Genomic DNA, 18,401 nt, shown 5'->3' on the forward strand with positions numbered 1-18,401 from the left:
CAAAGCAAAAAAAAGACTTAAAACCATCCTGGTATGGGGGGGACTCTGGGTTTTTAGGATAATAAAATGTAATAGCCTACTGAAATATAAAATTCATTTTACGAACTTATATTTTCCTGAAATATTTATTAAATAATTGTTTTTAAAGTATTTTTGCATGGATTCTACTTTTTAAATATATGTATATTTTAAAATCTCACGTAGGCTACCCCCTGGAGTGCCTTCACGTACCCCAGATTAGAAAACCACTGGTGTAGGCTACACTGACCTTATTGCCTAACTCCCGTAGCCTGTCATGGACTTTTTTACACTCTGTAACCCCGTGTTTGTCAATTTGCTTTTTGGTGCCATCATCACATGAAATATGCAGCAGTAGACCTATAAACTCATACCTCACTTGTTGGAGCTTACAGAATAAACCAGGGCGCTTGGTTTGCTTAGAATGCTGAACTAATTAGGGGAAATATCCTATGATGGATTCATAAATCGTCACTGACAATAAATGGAATGGAATGAAAGTCAATACAATCTCAGCAGCATCACGTGCATAGGAGTATTTTCAGGAACTGTTCTTTTGGACATGGGCCTAACAGAATGCCTCCAGTAGCCAGGCCTACTAGGCTACCTGTACAGGACTTTCCTGTATACCCATGTGGGTTGAAATTGTAGACTGTATAAAATAGGTTGGAATCTTTTGGAAATCTGTATGCCACTTCAGCACCATGCTGGAGTGGTCTGTTAAACGTGGAGGTGCAGTTCTAATCTGCAGCTGATTGTTCCTCATGGTTCTCTTGCTGTCCGTTGGGTGTGCACTCAAACAAAACATCAAAATAAATAAATAAATACAAATAAACCTCTGCTTTCAGTACACATGGTGGATCTGAAGCTGAGGGCAAAAAACAAAGTGGCCAGATAGACCAAACAATTTCAACAGCCAATGAGCACATTGCTTCAGGACCATGGAAAGTAGGGTGCAATTTGATTAGCAAATGAGCTCAAATATCAACAACCTTTCACAAGAATCATGGAACCTACCTTTACATGTTTAGTAGATTTAATAATAAAAAAAATGCCTTCCCTAAATTCAAATAAGCATGGTTGAATAATGGGTCGTGCAGATTTTGTGCATATACTCACACTCAAGTCAACGAACTGTGAGAACTCCTGTGCCAGTTGATTTTTACTATCTACCTGTTATTTGCCTGTGTGCATGAGTACTCTGACAAAGACAGTCTGTGCGGAAGAGGCCTACTAGCCCTCTGTCCTCAACAGGCTCTTTGACATGGCGTAGATACACTTGGGTTAAAACAAACACACTTCGGGCCCTAAAGGCTAAAGTGAATATCCAGGATGTCTACTGGATAGCACTTGCCGTGTTTCATGTTCTTGCTCCAGCATTTTCCAGCATTGGGAGAAGCCTGTCCTCATTATTTGCCACATGTATGCCATTGTTACTTGGCACACGTTTAGAGGTATCTCCCCTATCACTTCCTGGAGGAGCACATATATAAGGCTGTGAAAGTCTCTCAACACAGTTAGCATTAGAATGTCAAAACTACAAGAACAGCCAACCAAGGCGGTCATTTTGACCGATGGAGTTTAAACTTCAAATTTCACCAGCAGATCTTTTTTTATTTTATTTTAAGAGTCATTTAGGGGTCTAAAATGACATGTCACGGCGGTTGTAGTGGTAGAGGGCTGGAGCCTATGTAAAATCCACTCTGTAGACAATAGAGCTGCACCATATGCTGGACCATATATCCTACAATAATGTGCCCCAAATTGTAGTTTACTGAATTCTGCCAGACCCTGGGGAATCATAATGGACTGCACCATGCATTTAGATATTTTTATCTTTCATGGCATCTGTCATGTATATCATGCTTTGAATGCATCTATGAAAGTATATGCTTTGAACTTCCTTCTTCCTTCAGGGGAGTGCCACACATCCTGATGTCAAGCTTGACGGATGATGAGCATGAAGTTTACAAATACATTTTATGAGTTTCCTTTGCATCCTTTCAGCGGGGAATTATGTGAACATTATAGGAAACAAGGACTAAAAAAAAAACAATTGATGGTTAATAAAAGTGATAAATACAGATTTAACCTATACAAAGCGTCAGACATGCAATAAAAGGAGATGCAAGTACAGTCAGACAATAAGACACAACCACGGACACTGGTCAAAGTTATTATTGTAGAATACTTTGATTTTTTTTACAGACAAAAAGTGTTGACTTATTTTCCCAGTAAATTCTTAGAGTTCCATACAGTTTGGTCTACAGTATACAGGTGTGTTCTTTCATCATATATAGATATATATTTTTTTCTCTTAAGTAACAGGCAGGTAGTTAATATATTTTATAGTCTGATTTTTTTTGTCTTTTTTTCTTTGTAGCACAGAAGAGTATGCTCAGGAGAATGTGCAATTGTCTATGTTATTCCATCAGTAGAAAGAGCATTGTGGGAAGAATCAATAATAATAATAATAATAATAATAATAATAATAATAATAATAATAATAATAATTTACAAGCTGTTCAATTGCATCAGGAAAGGAAAAAGAAAGAAAAATGTGATTAAATGACCTTGTGTCCTAAAAAGTAAAGAAAAGATGCACATGTGCACATTTTGGCAAAATGTACAGCGGTGGTGCAGTTGTACAATAATTTATAACTTTTTATATTAAATATATTATATATTCTTTTCACATTTTGTGTCTTTTTTTCACCTCAGGTGACTTTCCAACTCCAACAGAATGGAACAAAACAAAAAGGCAGACAGACTTTTTGGATTCATTTTTTAGTCAGCATTTTAAGTTTTAAAATGGAATCTGGTGATGGCAGAAAAAGTATACCAGTTCCAGGCAATATAATCAAATTAAGTACAGTCTGGACAGAGTGGTTACAGAATGAGTAGCAGAATATACTTGCCAGTCATATTTTCAGGATAGACACCCATCTGTTGGTGTATGCATTTGAATATGAATCAGAACAAATGATGTTTACACAGCTATACGAGAAGCTGACAGCTTTAATGTAGTGAGTCTTTCTCCCTTGTGCTGATCTGCACATTTGAGCATGACAGCTCTGTTGTTTTTAACCTCTCATGTGAGGTCACCTGTCCTTAGACCTGCCAGCGCTCTGACTGACCATCAGACTCCACTGGAACTGTCAGGAACATGTGACTCCAATACAGGCAAAACACACAAACGGAGGGAATGATAATCAATGCACTACGCCAAGGTTTATATCTATATATAGTACTATCACCTCAGCTATTTTTTTTTAATCTCCAACAAAGTGTGGGCATTAGAACAATTTATGTTCAATTAAAATAAATGAAATGAGAGTCAGAGGGATGGACCCTGCGTTCCCTTCGGGAGCGCTGCTCCCTGTCAGCTTCTGAATCCATATAAGACAGAACACTTGCATTCAACAACACACATTAAATTCAGCACACACAACATGCGTGCTGCAAAGAGAGAGAGAGAGAGAGGAGTAATACATCCATCTTCTGCTCACAGGATACAGTGAGTGAGTGAAATTGTAACCACCAAAAGACGAAGGTGAAGTAAAAAGAATGACGACAGTGAGGCACACACTATGATATCAACACATGCTCTGCACAGAATCAATCAAACCGATGCAACATCAATACGGCCGCGATCGCACTTGCAATGTCGTCTTTCAAATTTATATCCAGTTTTCCGACAAAGTGGGCCTTCTAGAAAATAATTCTATACAGATAAAGGATTTCTGAGAGCCCTATATACAAGTCATCATGCCTATTTCACATATCTGTGGACAGGGCAGTCTGTTGCATAAGTGCCTGTACCATTCTTTACGTGATTGTATTGCATTGCAATGCATTGACAAAAGCATTATGATCTGAACAGTACCAACAGAGAATAGTGAGATATAGTTGGAAGTTGTCCCTTATGTGGTACTTTTGATCAATGGAATGTTTTAGCATGTCATGGTATGGGTGGAATGATTAGGAATTATATGATGTACAGTTTGGTGCAAATAGGTGCAATCCAAGAGAAATTAATTAACTGGGAAAAAAAACAGTGATCTTTTGTCAAATTTTCCTCCGGTAGCCCACTATGATGTTACAAACTGACTGTTCGTCATTACGAGCAAATGCAGACGTTGGCATGTCTAATGAGAGAGGACATAGCTCATATCTTTTACAAGATATGAATGACAAAAACAGGGTTTGAGACATTTTATATTTGTAATAAATATATAATATATATATATATATATATATATATATATATTATTTTTTACATTACACCATGAGCCCATGAATGACGCTGAGACATGTAATTAAAGGGTCTGCTAAAGTGTATTCACATAGTAGATGAATCTGTTTAAAGGGTCAATGCATCTTTTTTGTTTTCAAAAAAAGACTCAAAACTCATCCATCGGTAGCGAGGCATTCATCGAGAGCCACAGTGAACATGCACAACGAGGACATAAATTCACTCTGTGATCATCTCATGCTGCTTTGGTCATACCCTTTCAGCTATTCGGCATCTAGAGATGCAGGCCAGGGAAAGGGCTTAGGCCTACGCACAGATAAGAAAACAAAGCTATCATCCCACTATCCTTCTCTTCCTTTTGAACTCTGATTAATAACTCTAAAGATAAGGGGCTAACCCTGATGTTGAACTAATGTGTTGATCAGGATCTGGCAAAATCCAAATCAAACAAACAAAGGAACTGCAGAAATGAGAATCATATTTGTTCAAGGATTGTCAATCAAAACGAAAGATGCTATTTGGATACGCTTGCCAATTCTTTCCAGACCTTAATCGGCTGTAGGTTTGCAGAAACAGATTTAGTTTCAAAACAAAAAGCATGGTTCTGTCTGTTTACTTTTCTCACTGGATTATGGTATGGTGGTGGCATTACTTTTTTGTAAATTTTTCTTCTTTTATGTTTTCCTAGCAGACGCATTATAATTTATTAACGATTAGGATTTTCAATGTATTGTATCATTGTTTTGTTAGTACTTTTGTTATATATTTTTTTCTGTTTTCAGGACAGACACAACACATACACACACATAGAGAGAGAGAGAAGATAGAGACAAGGTGATAATGGAAATAAAAAAAGAAGGATTTTTGAGCAAACAACTTATGAAATGAATAAATAAACAAATCAATATTAAAGCTAATCCATAAAGCATCTGTTACATACTATTAAAAAACAAAATAAATAAATAAATAAATAAATAAATAAATAAAGAGTCTTAAGGATGAAGATGTTTAAAAGGTATTGTCAGTGATACTATAACACTACTAACACAGGTCGGTAAAAGGTGGAATGAGTAGACCCCCCCTCCCTCTTTATTTGGCCTCCTTGGAGCCTGTTGTTGTTGTTGTTGTTGTCCTGGGAGGTCACAGTTTACCGACTCCTCTTGTCTAGTTCTGCTCGAGACCCGCCTTCACAGGGCTGCGGCCGACACGCCCTCCCCCTGCAGTCCTTCAGGAGGCCCCGTGGACCGGAAGCCGGCCGTTCCCTCGCAGAACGAGTGTTCCGAGACGAGAGGAGGTCTGCCCCAGGAGAGGAGAGGGGGTGCCAGAGGTTTGGATGAGTGGGTTTCGCACAGACAGGTGAGAGGGGACTGTGGATCAGGATGGCGGCAGAGACTCACTGGGTGATTGGATCCACTGTGACTATGCATGGGTGGGTGGGCGTGTGGGCAGCTGGATGGCTGGATCTGTGTGCATTAAGGAAGTGAAGCACCAACTGGACTCCGACCCGATGGACCGTTCCCCTACTCGCCCCCCCCCCCCCCCCCCCCCCCTCCCACACCCACCTGTGCCTCCTCTCCTCTAGTCTGTCTCCTCAACACACCTGTGGTCCTCAGAAGTCTTTTTGTTCGTTTGTTTTTAAATACTTTTAAATAGATTTATTCTTTTTTTTTTTCATACGAGTCACCCAGTGTGGAGGGGTGGCAGTCATAACGAGGTCTCCAGACTGAGGAGAGGGCAGCCCTGCTGTCGGGTCATGGAGGTCCAGTGATGGGTGGAGGGGTCTGTCGGGAGGGCCCCCCGCCCGTGCTCGATGGCGTTGTTGTTGTTGTTGTTGCGGTTGGGGGTGACTGGTAGGCTATACTGGCGGTAGGGCCGGGGTCGGGTGCGCTGCTGTGGCTGGGGGGGTGGTGGTGGGGGCTTACGCAGAGCCGGGTGGACGTTGGTGTACTGCTGTTGGTAGTGCAGGTGGTGGTTGTGCTTGGAGAGGTCAGACTCGGTCTCCTCGAGGTCGGTGTCGTCGATCAATGGGATGTTGTGGATGAAGTCGTTGATGAGAAACTCGGGGTGGGCCATGAAGTTGTGGATGGAGTTCCTGGATTCGGGTTTCTCGATGCCTTCATTACGGGAGCTACGGAACGCTTTCACCACTCTCATCTAAAGGTGAGGGGGTGCCAGAAGAGAGGGACGGCAAGGGGTGAGGAGGAAGAAGAAGAGCAAAAGAGAGAAAGAGAGAATGGTCGAGGAAGAAGAGGAAGAAAGGGACGGAGAGAGAGTGCAAAAGAAACAAAGGATTGCAGAGAATCACAGAGGAAGAGGGGTAAAGAGAGTGAGAGAGAGACAGACAGATAGCAGGGGTGGGGTGGAGGAACAGGAGACATTGAGAGAAAAAAAGAGAAATAAAATAGGGTAGATTTTGGGTGGAGGAAGAGTTAGGAGGGAAATGAAAGCAGATAGTCAGTAACAGTCATGAACCATTGGGACACAAAACTCCATCTGTTTGGTACATGCCTCAAGATTGCAAACACAACTCAAGATCAGGTTGCTATAAAATATATGATATACAATATGGGATCATTTCTAGTCTGTTTATGCTTGTTATCTTTGGTGAAAAAATAATTTTGACTGCTTCTAGGAATTGTGAGGGAATGGATATTGTGAATATTTGGCGTTCTGATGTCTAACATGATCAAAGATTTATGTGCAAACCTAAAATGAAAGTGTATCACAACCTGATCTGAAGAGTTTTACAAAGGAAGAGAGATGACAACAAAAGAAACCAAACCAGAAGAAATAAAAATCAAAAAGTGTTGGAAATGATCTCAAACTGTCAGTTCACAATTTTCACTCACAGTCAACAAGACAATGGACATTCGTGTGAGGTCAAACATAAAAGACACCAAGCCTCAGACACACAGAGACACACTTTAAGCACAGAGGTACAAGCCAATACAAACTCAATGCTAACTATGTGTGTATACTGACCAGATAAGAGACTTGCAGTTTAAATTGACGATAAAGTATACTGCTGTTTTGAGCACGTTGCTTTGATACACACATAGCCCTGACCACAGCTGACTCTCTGACGGATCTGGCTCTGATCGGGTGGGCCCGGTCTCCCAGACCCAGGCCAGATCAGAGCCAGATCAAAGCCAGATGTGTTTTAGAGTCGGCTGCCCTCTGGCAGAGTACAACGAAGGGACAAAACAAAAACGTGTGGGTTAGAATCTGCAATGGAATGCCGGGCAGACACAGTTATGGAAATCAAAGGAGGCAGGTACACTGATAGAGAGACTGAGGGGTCTCTGAATGAGGCTTTAGAGGGATAGGGTCAGGGAGCACCTATATCCTACAGGGAAAAGACATGGGGCATTGCACCTACTAACAGGACAGGGAAGAGGACAGGACCTGGAGCCTCACTGGCCTTTGGAACATCCAGGATTTAGTGTTCACTTACGAGTATGAAATAGTGTGAGCAAAATGGAATGGAAGGGGCAATGGAATTCCAGTCACGCGAACATGTGGTCGATGTCAAATGACAGCATGCATCATCAAGCCATCAAACACTTTGAGTTAGCAAAAGCAAGAGAGTTGGGTTTGACAGTGTCCTATTAGACTAAATTATAAAATTATGCACAATATCTTTTTTTGTGGTGTCCATGCATGGGCTCAATACAATTCCCACTATCCATTCATCTGTTAAAAGTTAATATGTAACAGCAGAGAATAGGTGTCTAAACCATGCAAACAGTTCCATGCTCAATAAGCAAGTCCGTGCTGCAATGTGACATCTGGGTTAAAAATTGGAAAATGGTGCATGTGAAAGTGCAAACAAAGGTTAATGACATTAGGGCACTTTGGGGCTTCACTGAACAGTTGAGCATTTAGATTTTAGGCATTGCAGTTGAGCAATTCAAATTAATAAATGTAGGTCAATGGCAATCATTCAGCAGCTGATATACACTGAATGAACCTAGACATTTCACCAAATCCAACCTGACATTTATACATATTATAACCAACACAAGTATAGGACTTTACCCTGCAATGCCGTGTAGTTTGAATGTGAATGATTTACAAGCCAATACGGGTCTGGGCCACACAGAATGAGAGGATAAGTCATCATGTTTGTGTGTGTGTGTGTGTGTGTGTGTGTGTGTGTGTGTGTGTGTGTGTGTGTGTGTGTGTCTGTGTGTGTTTAGTGCCAGAGAGTGAGACTGAGCATTGTGAGTGAGTGAGTGATTGAGCATTGTGAGTGAATGAGTGATTGAGTGAGTGTGTGAGTAAGTGTTAGCATTGAGAGCGATAAAGTGAGTGAGTGAGTGAGTAAGAGTTAGCATTGAGAGCGATAAAGTGAGTGAGTAAGAGTGAGCATTGTGAGCGAGTGAGTGAGTGGGTGAAGAGGTGAGGTAGCGCGAGCATCACTGGACATGCAGCAGAGCAGACAGGTGCAGATGGGACAAGAAGAAGAAGAGGAGGAAGAGCTGGCGGTGAAGCTCTCAGGCCAGCTAATGAGGAGAAGAGAGGAATGCCAAAAAACATGGTCAGAAAACAAGAGACTGGGGTGTGTGAGGGTGCATGAGGATGTGTGTGTGTGTGTGTGTGTGTGTTTTAATTCCCCCAGTCCAGTGCAGCTGCCTCGTCTCTGTTTCAGACAAACAAGTAGGAAAATAAATAAACAAACGAATAAATAGATGCACGATGGCACCCAGCCAGGCTCATGCTGAGAGGACGAATCAGACCAAAGCAGGAACAAACATACAACACACACACACACACACACACACACATACACACACTCACGTGTTTGAGTGTATATGCTCATGTGTGAGGACATTCATTAACACATTCCTTTGCCGTGGTCAGGTAAGTGCAGTCAACGATTCAGCCCTTTCCCGGTAACGCCCCACCCCCCCAAACGAACACCCTCTACCCCCACTCAGATTCACACAGCAAAGGAAAATTAAGCTAAATTAACTAAAAGTAAAACAAATAAAATTCCAAACACAAACCAACTAACAAACAAACAAACAGGAAGGAAGGAACGGTCAAGCATTTGGTTAAGTGCTTATCTGTTTTTCCAAAGAGCCTGTTTGTCAGCAAGAAAAAGACTTCATGCAAATCTGAAAGATTTGAAAACACTTTCTTTCGGTGGCGTTGTTTGTTTTCATTTTTTTTTCCTTTGTTTGCATGGATACGGGTAAACTTTCGAGTATAACGCCCACATCTGTTTTGAGATGGACCATGATGAAGGATGTTAAGAATCAGTTGCTGTTTTATTCCCCCTTAGCTCTGGGTTTTAGCATGCCAGATCAATGTCCACTGTGTCCCCACGCCGCCCTTCAAAAGGAAAAGCTTGATGGAAAAACGTCATTGTTAAAACAAACAAACTAACAAAAAAGTTGAAGAAAAAAAATGCTTTACTCAATAGACCTTCCTAAGTGCACTGGGCAAAGAAAATGATCAAGAACACAAAGAACGAAGCCGAGAAAAAGGAGCCAAGGAAGAGGAGAAGCAGGAGAGGTAGTGGTTAGAGAAGCTGTGATGGAAAAGTAAACGTTAATGCTGATGACCTCACATCCTGTTCAATTCAGAACCTCCCCTGTTATCCTGATTTGTCTTTAAACTCCAAGTCTCAGATGAACCTCGAAATAAATTGCATGTCCCCTTCTGCCTTGAGAGTGCGAAGTGTAAAAGACAAAGGAGCCCTTTATATAAGTGAACTAGATTGTTTTGGTCGAAATTTCGTCTGATGAAACCATTTCATCAAATAATCATCTTGAAAAGCAGGTAAAAATTTGTGAGAAAAACAGAATGCAAATGACTGACAAGCACCTACTGCTGAGTGCAGATGTCAGCAATCAAGAGCACAGGAGATGCAATGTTAGATAACTAGTTTCCCTGCCTCCTGAAGCTCTCCCACACACACACTTGCATTCTCATGCGCAGATACACACGCACGCACGCACGCACGCACGCACACGCACACACACGCACGCACGCACACACTCACACACACACACACACACACACACACACACACACACACACACATAAACAGTGACATACTCTGGCATTCGCCAATAAAACTGTCTCCATATAAGGTAAATATTTCTGCAAATGGAGCTATGGCGTTGAGCGCTGGTAATAGATACACTGCCAAAACGGTAAGAGGGTCATCAATTCTAAAGTGTGCGTCTTTAAGATTTAGAAGGCACATGAGCATGCTTTTCCAAACCCCTGCACGTAACCATGTAAAATGAAAACAAACTCGATCCATAGATCTGGCTGCTTATTCACAGTCGAGTCATTGTAACAAATGCACTGTACAAGACAGCCCCACGGGAGCCAAATACAGTGTTGCTGGACGTTGTGGGAAAGGCATAACTAAGATATACTGCTTTCCAAAACACATGCATTCCTCCACATAAGCAAATGTGCCACAGAAGAGGTGGTAGAATACTACTCTTAACACGGCAGTTGACTACAGAATGAGACACAGTACAGTAGTGGACATGGTTTAGTCTGCACAGGGTCATTAGTCCTCAGTGAATCAAATTATGGAATGTTCTAGAATGTTTCTAGAGAATATTCATTTGGTGTTTCATTCCAAAAATAGTACTGAGGTTTGTTCATTGAAACAGTTACACCTGTTGCTGTGCTGTCTATCTCATGTCCAGTGTGTGAATATTGGAGGTTCATTTTCCCCAAACTACTCTACAATGGTGGAAAAAAGAGAATGTGACAAGAGTGCCAGACAGACAGATGGAGGGTTCACAGGGTTAAAAGCAGAAAAATCTCATTTACACACTGGTTGGCATAACATACCGCAAGTGGACAGACACACACTCTCTCTCTCACACACACACACACACACACACACACACACACACACACACACACACACACACACACACACACACACACACACACACACACTCACATACTTGGAGTGAAAAGAAGAGATGGGACACACACATGATATGTGAAGGAACTGACAGTCAGACGGTTAGTGTTGAAAATTGTGACAACCTGAAAATGTGAATGGATGACCAGAGATAACAAAAGATAGAAAATAGTCCATATCGGCAAACTTTATATCAACTATGGGACTACCCATGGAATAATCTCTAAATTGAACACAATACTCTCTCGCTCTGTCTTACATTGATATCAAACTCAATACGACTATAAATAAATGAACACATAAATAAATAAACAACCAGTATATTACATTGTGTCCCTATTATGTCAGTACACGATTTCTGTAGAGTCTGAGCTCAAATGTACAAATTGTGAGACTTGTAAGCAAGTAGAACACCATGAAATGTGACAGTAGACAGAGACAGAGAGAGAGACAGAGAGAAAGAGAGAGAGTGAGAGAGAGTGTGTGTGAGAGAGAGAGAGAGGCAGATATGGAATAACCAATAGTACATGAGAGACCGAAGGGTGCAGTGTCAGAGGAGGGACAGACAGCCTGTGGGAAATCTGCAAAAGAAAACGTTAGAGAAGCAGTGCAGGACTGAGGAGAAAGACCGTCTCCCTGGTAACACTCAGAATACCACATGACAGAGAAAAAAAACATTCCGATCGATATCACTTGAAACAGTAAGAAGACAGAGAGAGAGAGAGAGGAAGATGAGAGAGGAGGGAGGCAGGAAGAAGGAAGAACTTTTACACAACCACAGCAGGACACTTAAGGGCTTATACTCGAAGGTTTACCCCCGTGTGCAAGATTCACAAATTTGTTGCCACAACCGTTATTTGTCAAGATATTTCTGAGTACGCTTGGATTTGATTTACATTTAATATGCTTCGCTCCTTTTTTGTGGCAACCACGCTTGTCAACAGAGACTTCTTCAAAAACAAAGTTGCGCCATGTTCTCTCATTAATTCCTCATCTGACAGGCTTTCATCTGGCAGGTTCCACATTTTTCCCCCCTTCTCTGAGAAAGCAGGCGATTGGCCAATATTTCATCATCTCTCTTTTCAATCTAGGGCTGTTTTTCAACCGCAGCCAATTCCAGAGACTGTTTGCCATTTAGTGGTCTATATTTTTTTAAGTGAGTACTAATTATGTGTTTTTCTCTATTTGAAACATTACAGAGAAATTTTAACATTATGATTGACAACCACAAATGCAAAACACTCCCAAAACACTCCCAAATATAGTAGAAGATATCAGGTCAAATCAAACCGTGGATTAAACAATAAAGTCAAACGACTGCTTTCCTGTACATGTTGAAACCTACCACAGGATCCCCATTCAAAATGCAGTGTAGTCCTGTGCCAGGTTTCAGGCTTGTCAAGGAAATCATCCCTTATGTTCTTATTCCAATTTCTAACCATAAATCTCATGTGTGAAAAAATATCGCTACCAATAACAAGACCAGTAGGCTTTGTATCCAAATCTATGTAATACTGAGAGAGAGAATGGCTCAATTGGCCCATCCGGGTAGACAAAATTAAAATAACACCAGTGAAAAAAAAACAAAAAAACAAAACAAATACAAGACCATCAAGACAGCAAACCACAAGTCAACGGTGTGGGAAAATTAGGGACCAGACTGGCATGGCCACATAGACAGGGGAGAAGGTGGGGGCAGGGGACCACATCTTTGGCACAGTTGGTCGCAAACCACACAGGCGAGCTTGCAAAGAGCCACAATCACAGAGGCGCAAACACAACCACCGAAGACCAGCAATCCCAAAGAAAAACAGGTGACAACTGGACACGATACCATGGGTGTATGGGTGGGTGGGTGTGTGTGTGTGTGTGTGTGTGTGTGTGTGTGTGTGTGTGTGTGTGTGTGTGTGTGTGTAGCGTAGTGGTAAAAGTGTGTGCAACAATAAGGGTGCAGGAACGTGTTCCATAGTAGGTGTTCTATCTTTTTAGTGTCATTTTTTGTGTTGAATTAGCATTTGCAAACCATACAAGTGTGCGTGTGTGCGAGAGTGTGTGTGTGTGTGTGTGTGTGTGTGTGTGTGTGCGTGTGTGTGTGTGTGTGTGTGTGCGTGTGTGTGTGTGTGTGTGTGTGTGTGTGTGTGTGTGTGTGTGTGTGTTCTGCGTGTGACACCAGTGGGGTAAAGCAGTAGTGGAGACTCACTCCCTGGAGCGGCGCTTGCATTGGCAGTGGAGAGAACTACGTGAGTGGGGGTAGAAATATTGGTTACGTCATGGAGCTGACTGAGCACGGAGGACCGCCGGCGCGGAGCCCCCTGAAAGGAACCACTTCTCTTGAAGGTGCTCACTACCTCCATCTGCAGGTGAGAGAGAGAACCACACCACACACATATACACACACACACACACATACAGAAATAATTCAGAAGGGGGATTGGGGGAGAGGAGTAGTAGGAGGAGAAAGCAGTTTCTTATGTACTTGCTCACTGGACCACACTTAAATATAACACACTTAAAAGAGCTTGAGGTATTTCTATAAAAAAAGAGGTTATGGTAACCAACATTCGGAAAAAAACAACTTGTAATTGTGGGACAGGGACAACAGCAAGGTAAAAAGGCACCTATGGACCACAGCAAAAGCACCATTGCAAACAAACACACCCATGCTGTTGGATTATCTATTTACCACTTTGAGATGTCAGTTAACCTTTGGTCCTTCCTGCATCTGAATGTCCATATCAATCATGAGTCCATTATATCAAACTACGGGCATCTTCTCCCCAGTGGGAGGAGAAAACAAGACAAAAGTAACAAGAGATAGTAGTTTGACGCACTATGACACAGCATGTCAGACCTACCTAATGGTAATCGCACCACAATGCAAATTCAGAGACCCCACAGGTTTTTGACCACATTTTGTAGAGTGGGGCATCTTTCACTGATGCATCATGGGAACAGCTGTGGTAGCTTTCACATCATTATTTATCCAATAAAATCAATGGATACACACAGGTATTACCGTAAATAGGTTGCCCGTGTTGCCAAGGCACCCCCACTCACAATTAATCCGGGTGTAATCACTGTACTCTAAAAAATAATAATAATAATAATAAAGATAAAGATAAAGATGACTGATGAAAAATCAATGGAGCTACTCTGCAAAAGAGCCACTCTCAGTGAAAGCCTTGATCAAATTAAAGTGACTGATGATATTAGGGCGGCCCTTGTAATGTGTGTTGTGTTTTGCCTACTCAGTATTGAACACGGGAGGGGGATCGATGGAAACCTTGTAAGGAGCTTTGCTGGCACTTCGTGCCATCCGCGCTTAGCACCCCAACATCAGAGGCCTGTCTCTGCTCAGCCCCCCCTGATGTGTGTCTGCACTGATGGAGTTATATAGGGGGCCGAACGTATGGAGCTCGAGAGGTGCAAAGCACTTTATACGTCCATTAGAGTTCATTAAAAGGAGCGTCAGCGGGCCTCTGATTGCATGATTGTGTGTGTGTGTGTGTGAGCGTGTGTATGTGTGTGTATATGCAATATATAATGGAGTCTGGGGTGAAGTGTACATTGTGTGTGTGGGTGTGTATGAGTGACATAATCTCCAACAGCTTTACCATACTTGTAACAAACGTCTTGTCCAAGTAGAACCACCATAACAGGTGAGGCCAGGAAGAGAGAGAGAGAGAGAGAGAAAAGAAAAGAAAAGAAAGAAAACTGTGAGAGAAAGCAGAGAAGAGAGGTAAGAAATAAGAGAGGTAAGAAGTAGAAGTGGACAGAAAGCAGAGAAGAAAGGTAAGAAATAAGAGAGGTAAGAAGTAGAAGTGGACAGAAAGCAGAGTAGAGAGGTAAGAAATAAGAGAGGTAAGAAGTAGACTAGAGGCAGAACTACATAAGGAAGAGAGGGATGTATAGAGAACGATAGAGAAAGAGGGTGAGAGAGAGAGAAAGAAAGAAGGAGGAAGAGAGAGCGAGAGCCCATTTTAAAGGCACTTTAGACTTCAGACAGAGGGCACTCCAAAGGTAGGTATGCGGGACACTTATTGATCCTACGATCCCCGGTGCCCCCCCCACCCCCCCCCCACCCACAACACCTCCTCTGGATCTAATGCACTTTTATTGGGCTCGCTCTATCCCACTGATGGAGGTCTCTGCATGCCGCACTGTCCTCCTACCCTAACAAGAGGCTGGAGCCCTCTCCGCTGCCAACCCACTGCCGGGATCCTCTATGAGTCAGAGGCAAGCAAAGTCCTCTAAACACACCGACACACCTTTTACCTGTTCTGACAGGCTCGCAGACTGCAATGCACGCCTCTAAACACACCGACACACCTTTTACCTGTTCTGACACGCACGCCGCACAGCCTAAAATGCTCCTACCATAATAGGACATAAAACCTGTACAGATGCACACAGACCTTTCCCACTCTTTTACATAGAGGTAGCTTCCCATGAATTAGTTGTAAAAGGACAAGACCCTATAGTGCAGCTGGCGTTTGCTTTTGCATAATTGTACAACCAAGGCTGAATTCAGGTGACATATTTTGGAAGGACTATCAACATTTCCCTTTTACATCATTAATGTATAACAAGTAATGACAAGAAAGACAAAAACGAATTCTAGAAATAGCATGCTGTCTCTAGATAACATTTCTCCAGTTAAAAGGGAAAGCTTTAAGCACTCTGTGTCGAGAACATTCTTTATCAGATATTAGAAGTGGGACAAATTGATAACACAGAGAGAGAAAGACAGAGTGAGAAAAGGTGGTAGGCACATTTCATGAAAGGAAAAACAAGACAGGCAAACAGTCATTTCAGCCTTTGAAATAAAAGACATAACATGTAAATTAGAAAATTAGGCGTAGCAAGAGAGTAAGAGAGAGAGAGAGAAAGAGAGAGAGAGAGGAAATCAAATCACAAACTACAAACTAAGGAAGAGGCATGAAATTGTCAGCTGAACACATGACATAAGTAAAGTATCTTTGACAAGATTATTCATAGAACAAACATCTATAAATTGCCAACGGTAACTTTTCACATTTAAATCAGGCCTGCTGAACAAAACATGCCGTAGCATGTCCACACAATAAAGTAATATGGCAGTTCAGGCATAGTATGTCAAGTTAAGGCATACGCTAGTCCTGATTTAATAAACTCAAATAAGCTTTGAGTAGAAGAGCCAGTGCTGCTGTACTGTCACTGTCACTGTCACTAACACTGATCTGTTCCTCACGCATAGTGAGATTAGAGAAAGTGGAGGGGTCAATCAAGCTGTCAAACAGTGAAGGGGGGGGGGGGGGGGGTTCTAGGAGTGTTTTATAGAACACTGTTGGTGGAATACAGTATGTTCAAAGGGGCCCCAAAAAAGGGGGCCTAGGGTTGAGGGAAAGACAGAAAGAGGCAGAAGAAGAGAGAGGTGAAGAAGAAGAGAGAGGTGAAGAGAGACAGCAGAGAAGAAGACAGCGCTGCTCATCAGGACTTGGTGAAATGGGATGGGTCAAGAGAGGTGAAGCGGAAAGGACAGTGTAGAGTACAGGAGAGGAGATCAGAAATGAAGATATCACAAAAAAAGAGGACAAAAGAGTGAACAATGACACCTATGAAGAAAGAGTGGAGAAAAGAAAACACAGGAAAGAAAAGAGAACAGAAGTTAGGAGAAGAGAATAAAGGAGAGAGGAGGGGATGCGACAAGATAGAAATGGCAGGAAAGAGTTGCAGAAAGAAAGATCAAATCATTTTAACCTCCTTAGGGGTGAACTAGAGCTTCACCATCATCCAGGCAAACCGCTACATCATCAGGCCTTCAAAAGAGAAGATGGTAGGGAGATGAGAGAGAGAGAGAGAGAGAGAGAGAGAGAGAGAGAGAGAGAGAGAGAGAGAGAGAGAGAGAGAGAGAGAGAGAGCGGTGTGGGATGAGAGAGGAGAGGCGAGGAGGACTGGGGTGGGGGCGCACACACAGCACCTGAGTCTGGATACGGTTGAGGCCCCTGAACCAGAGGATCTGGCCCCTCCTCAGCTCCCTCTCCGCGTGGTCGATCTCCTCTTCGTCGTCGGCCAGCTCGTCCTCCGTCATCTCGTCTGTGCCCGGCCCGTGGCCCGCCTCCTTCAGACACTTCAGGCGGTGGGTTGGTACAGTGGCGATCAACTAGGGAACAAAACGAGGGAGGGAGGGAGATAATTGGGAAAGACAGATGCTGAGACAAACTGTTTGAGAGTGAGGGAAGTGTATGTGTATGCATGAGAGCGGGAAGACTATGAATACTAAATACTATCCAATGGTCTTATAGCTGTTCAACCTCCTTCATTCTGCTTTTTCTATCTCTCTCTCTTACACACAACTTCTCTCTCTCTTTTATGTCCATCACGTGCACTTCTCTTTCTGTATTTCACACACACACACACGCACATACACACACACACACACACACACACACACACACACACACACACACACACACACACATACACACACACACACACGCGCATACACACACACGCACATACACACACACAAACACACACGCACACACACAAAAACACTCACTCACACACACACACACACACACACGCACACACACACGCACGCACATACACACACACAAACACACAAAAACAATCACTCACACACACACACACACACACACACACACACACACACACACATACACACACACACACACACACACACACACACACACACACACACTCACACACACACACACACACACACACACACAGGCACACACTCCCACCTGTCCCCAGAGAAGCTCCCCTACACCAACGAAGAGACACCACAGCCACTGTTCCACATTTAGGGGTGCACAGCTGAACGGCTTCCCTCCAAACTGGACAATCACGATCTGCAACAAGTCAGACAAACCCATCAGACATCACACATTGTCATACACACAGCCCTGTTTAGCCCAATGACAATGACAAGAGAAATCAACAGAAATGTAAAAAAAAAACAGCAATCTATGCACAGGTCAGACAGTATAAATTATAAAACACTTTCAGAGACAGGGCACACAATTTAAACGGGGACATGGTTAAATTGGCACCTATTTAATTACCAGAGACATCCTTTTTACACACTCATCTTCCTCATCCAAGAGTACCTTTGAAGTCAAAAAAGGTTCTCCCAGAGAACTCTCCAGAGAGCCACGGAGCTTCAGACAGGCTGCATGTCTGCGTGCAAATCAGCGGTCTGGCCGGACCTCCCTTTTT

General features: G+C 42.6%; 1 protein-coding gene across 5 annotated transcripts in view; it reads right to left on the reverse strand.

Moving 5' to 3' along the window:
• Window positions 1–5,887: 5,887 nt before the first annotated feature.
• Window positions 5,888–18,401, reverse strand: part of atp2b3b (ATPase plasma membrane Ca2+ transporting 3b) — a 37,500-nt gene continuing 24,986 nt past the window's right edge. For 2 of the 5 annotated variants that reach the window (XM_076275516.1, XM_076275515.1), the window contains 4 exons: window positions 17,927–18,034; window positions 17,137–17,319; window positions 6,241–6,427; window positions 5,888–6,117 (listed from right to left, as the gene is read on the reverse strand). In XM_076275516.1, the coding sequence (XP_076131631.1) occupies window positions 5,978–6,117; window positions 6,241–6,427; window positions 17,137–17,319; window positions 17,927–18,034 (618 nt within the window). In that variant the 3' untranslated portion in view covers window positions 5,888–5,977. Of the gene's footprint in view, window positions 6,428–13,444; window positions 13,532–17,136; window positions 17,320–17,926; window positions 18,035–18,401 lie in introns of all 5 variants that reach the window. The other 3 variants (XM_076275513.1, XM_076275512.1, XM_076275511.1) reach the window with 2 other exon arrangements.

This window comes from Alosa pseudoharengus, unplaced genomic scaffold (assembly GCF_046254945.1).
Source record: "Alosa pseudoharengus isolate Yale_2024_CS ecotype anadromous, Long Island Sound unplaced genomic scaffold, YU_APseudo_1.1 YU_APseudo_1.1_scf_9, whole genome shotgun sequence".
Classification (NCBI taxonomy): Eukaryota; Metazoa; Chordata; class Actinopteri; order Clupeiformes; family Clupeidae; genus Alosa; species Alosa pseudoharengus.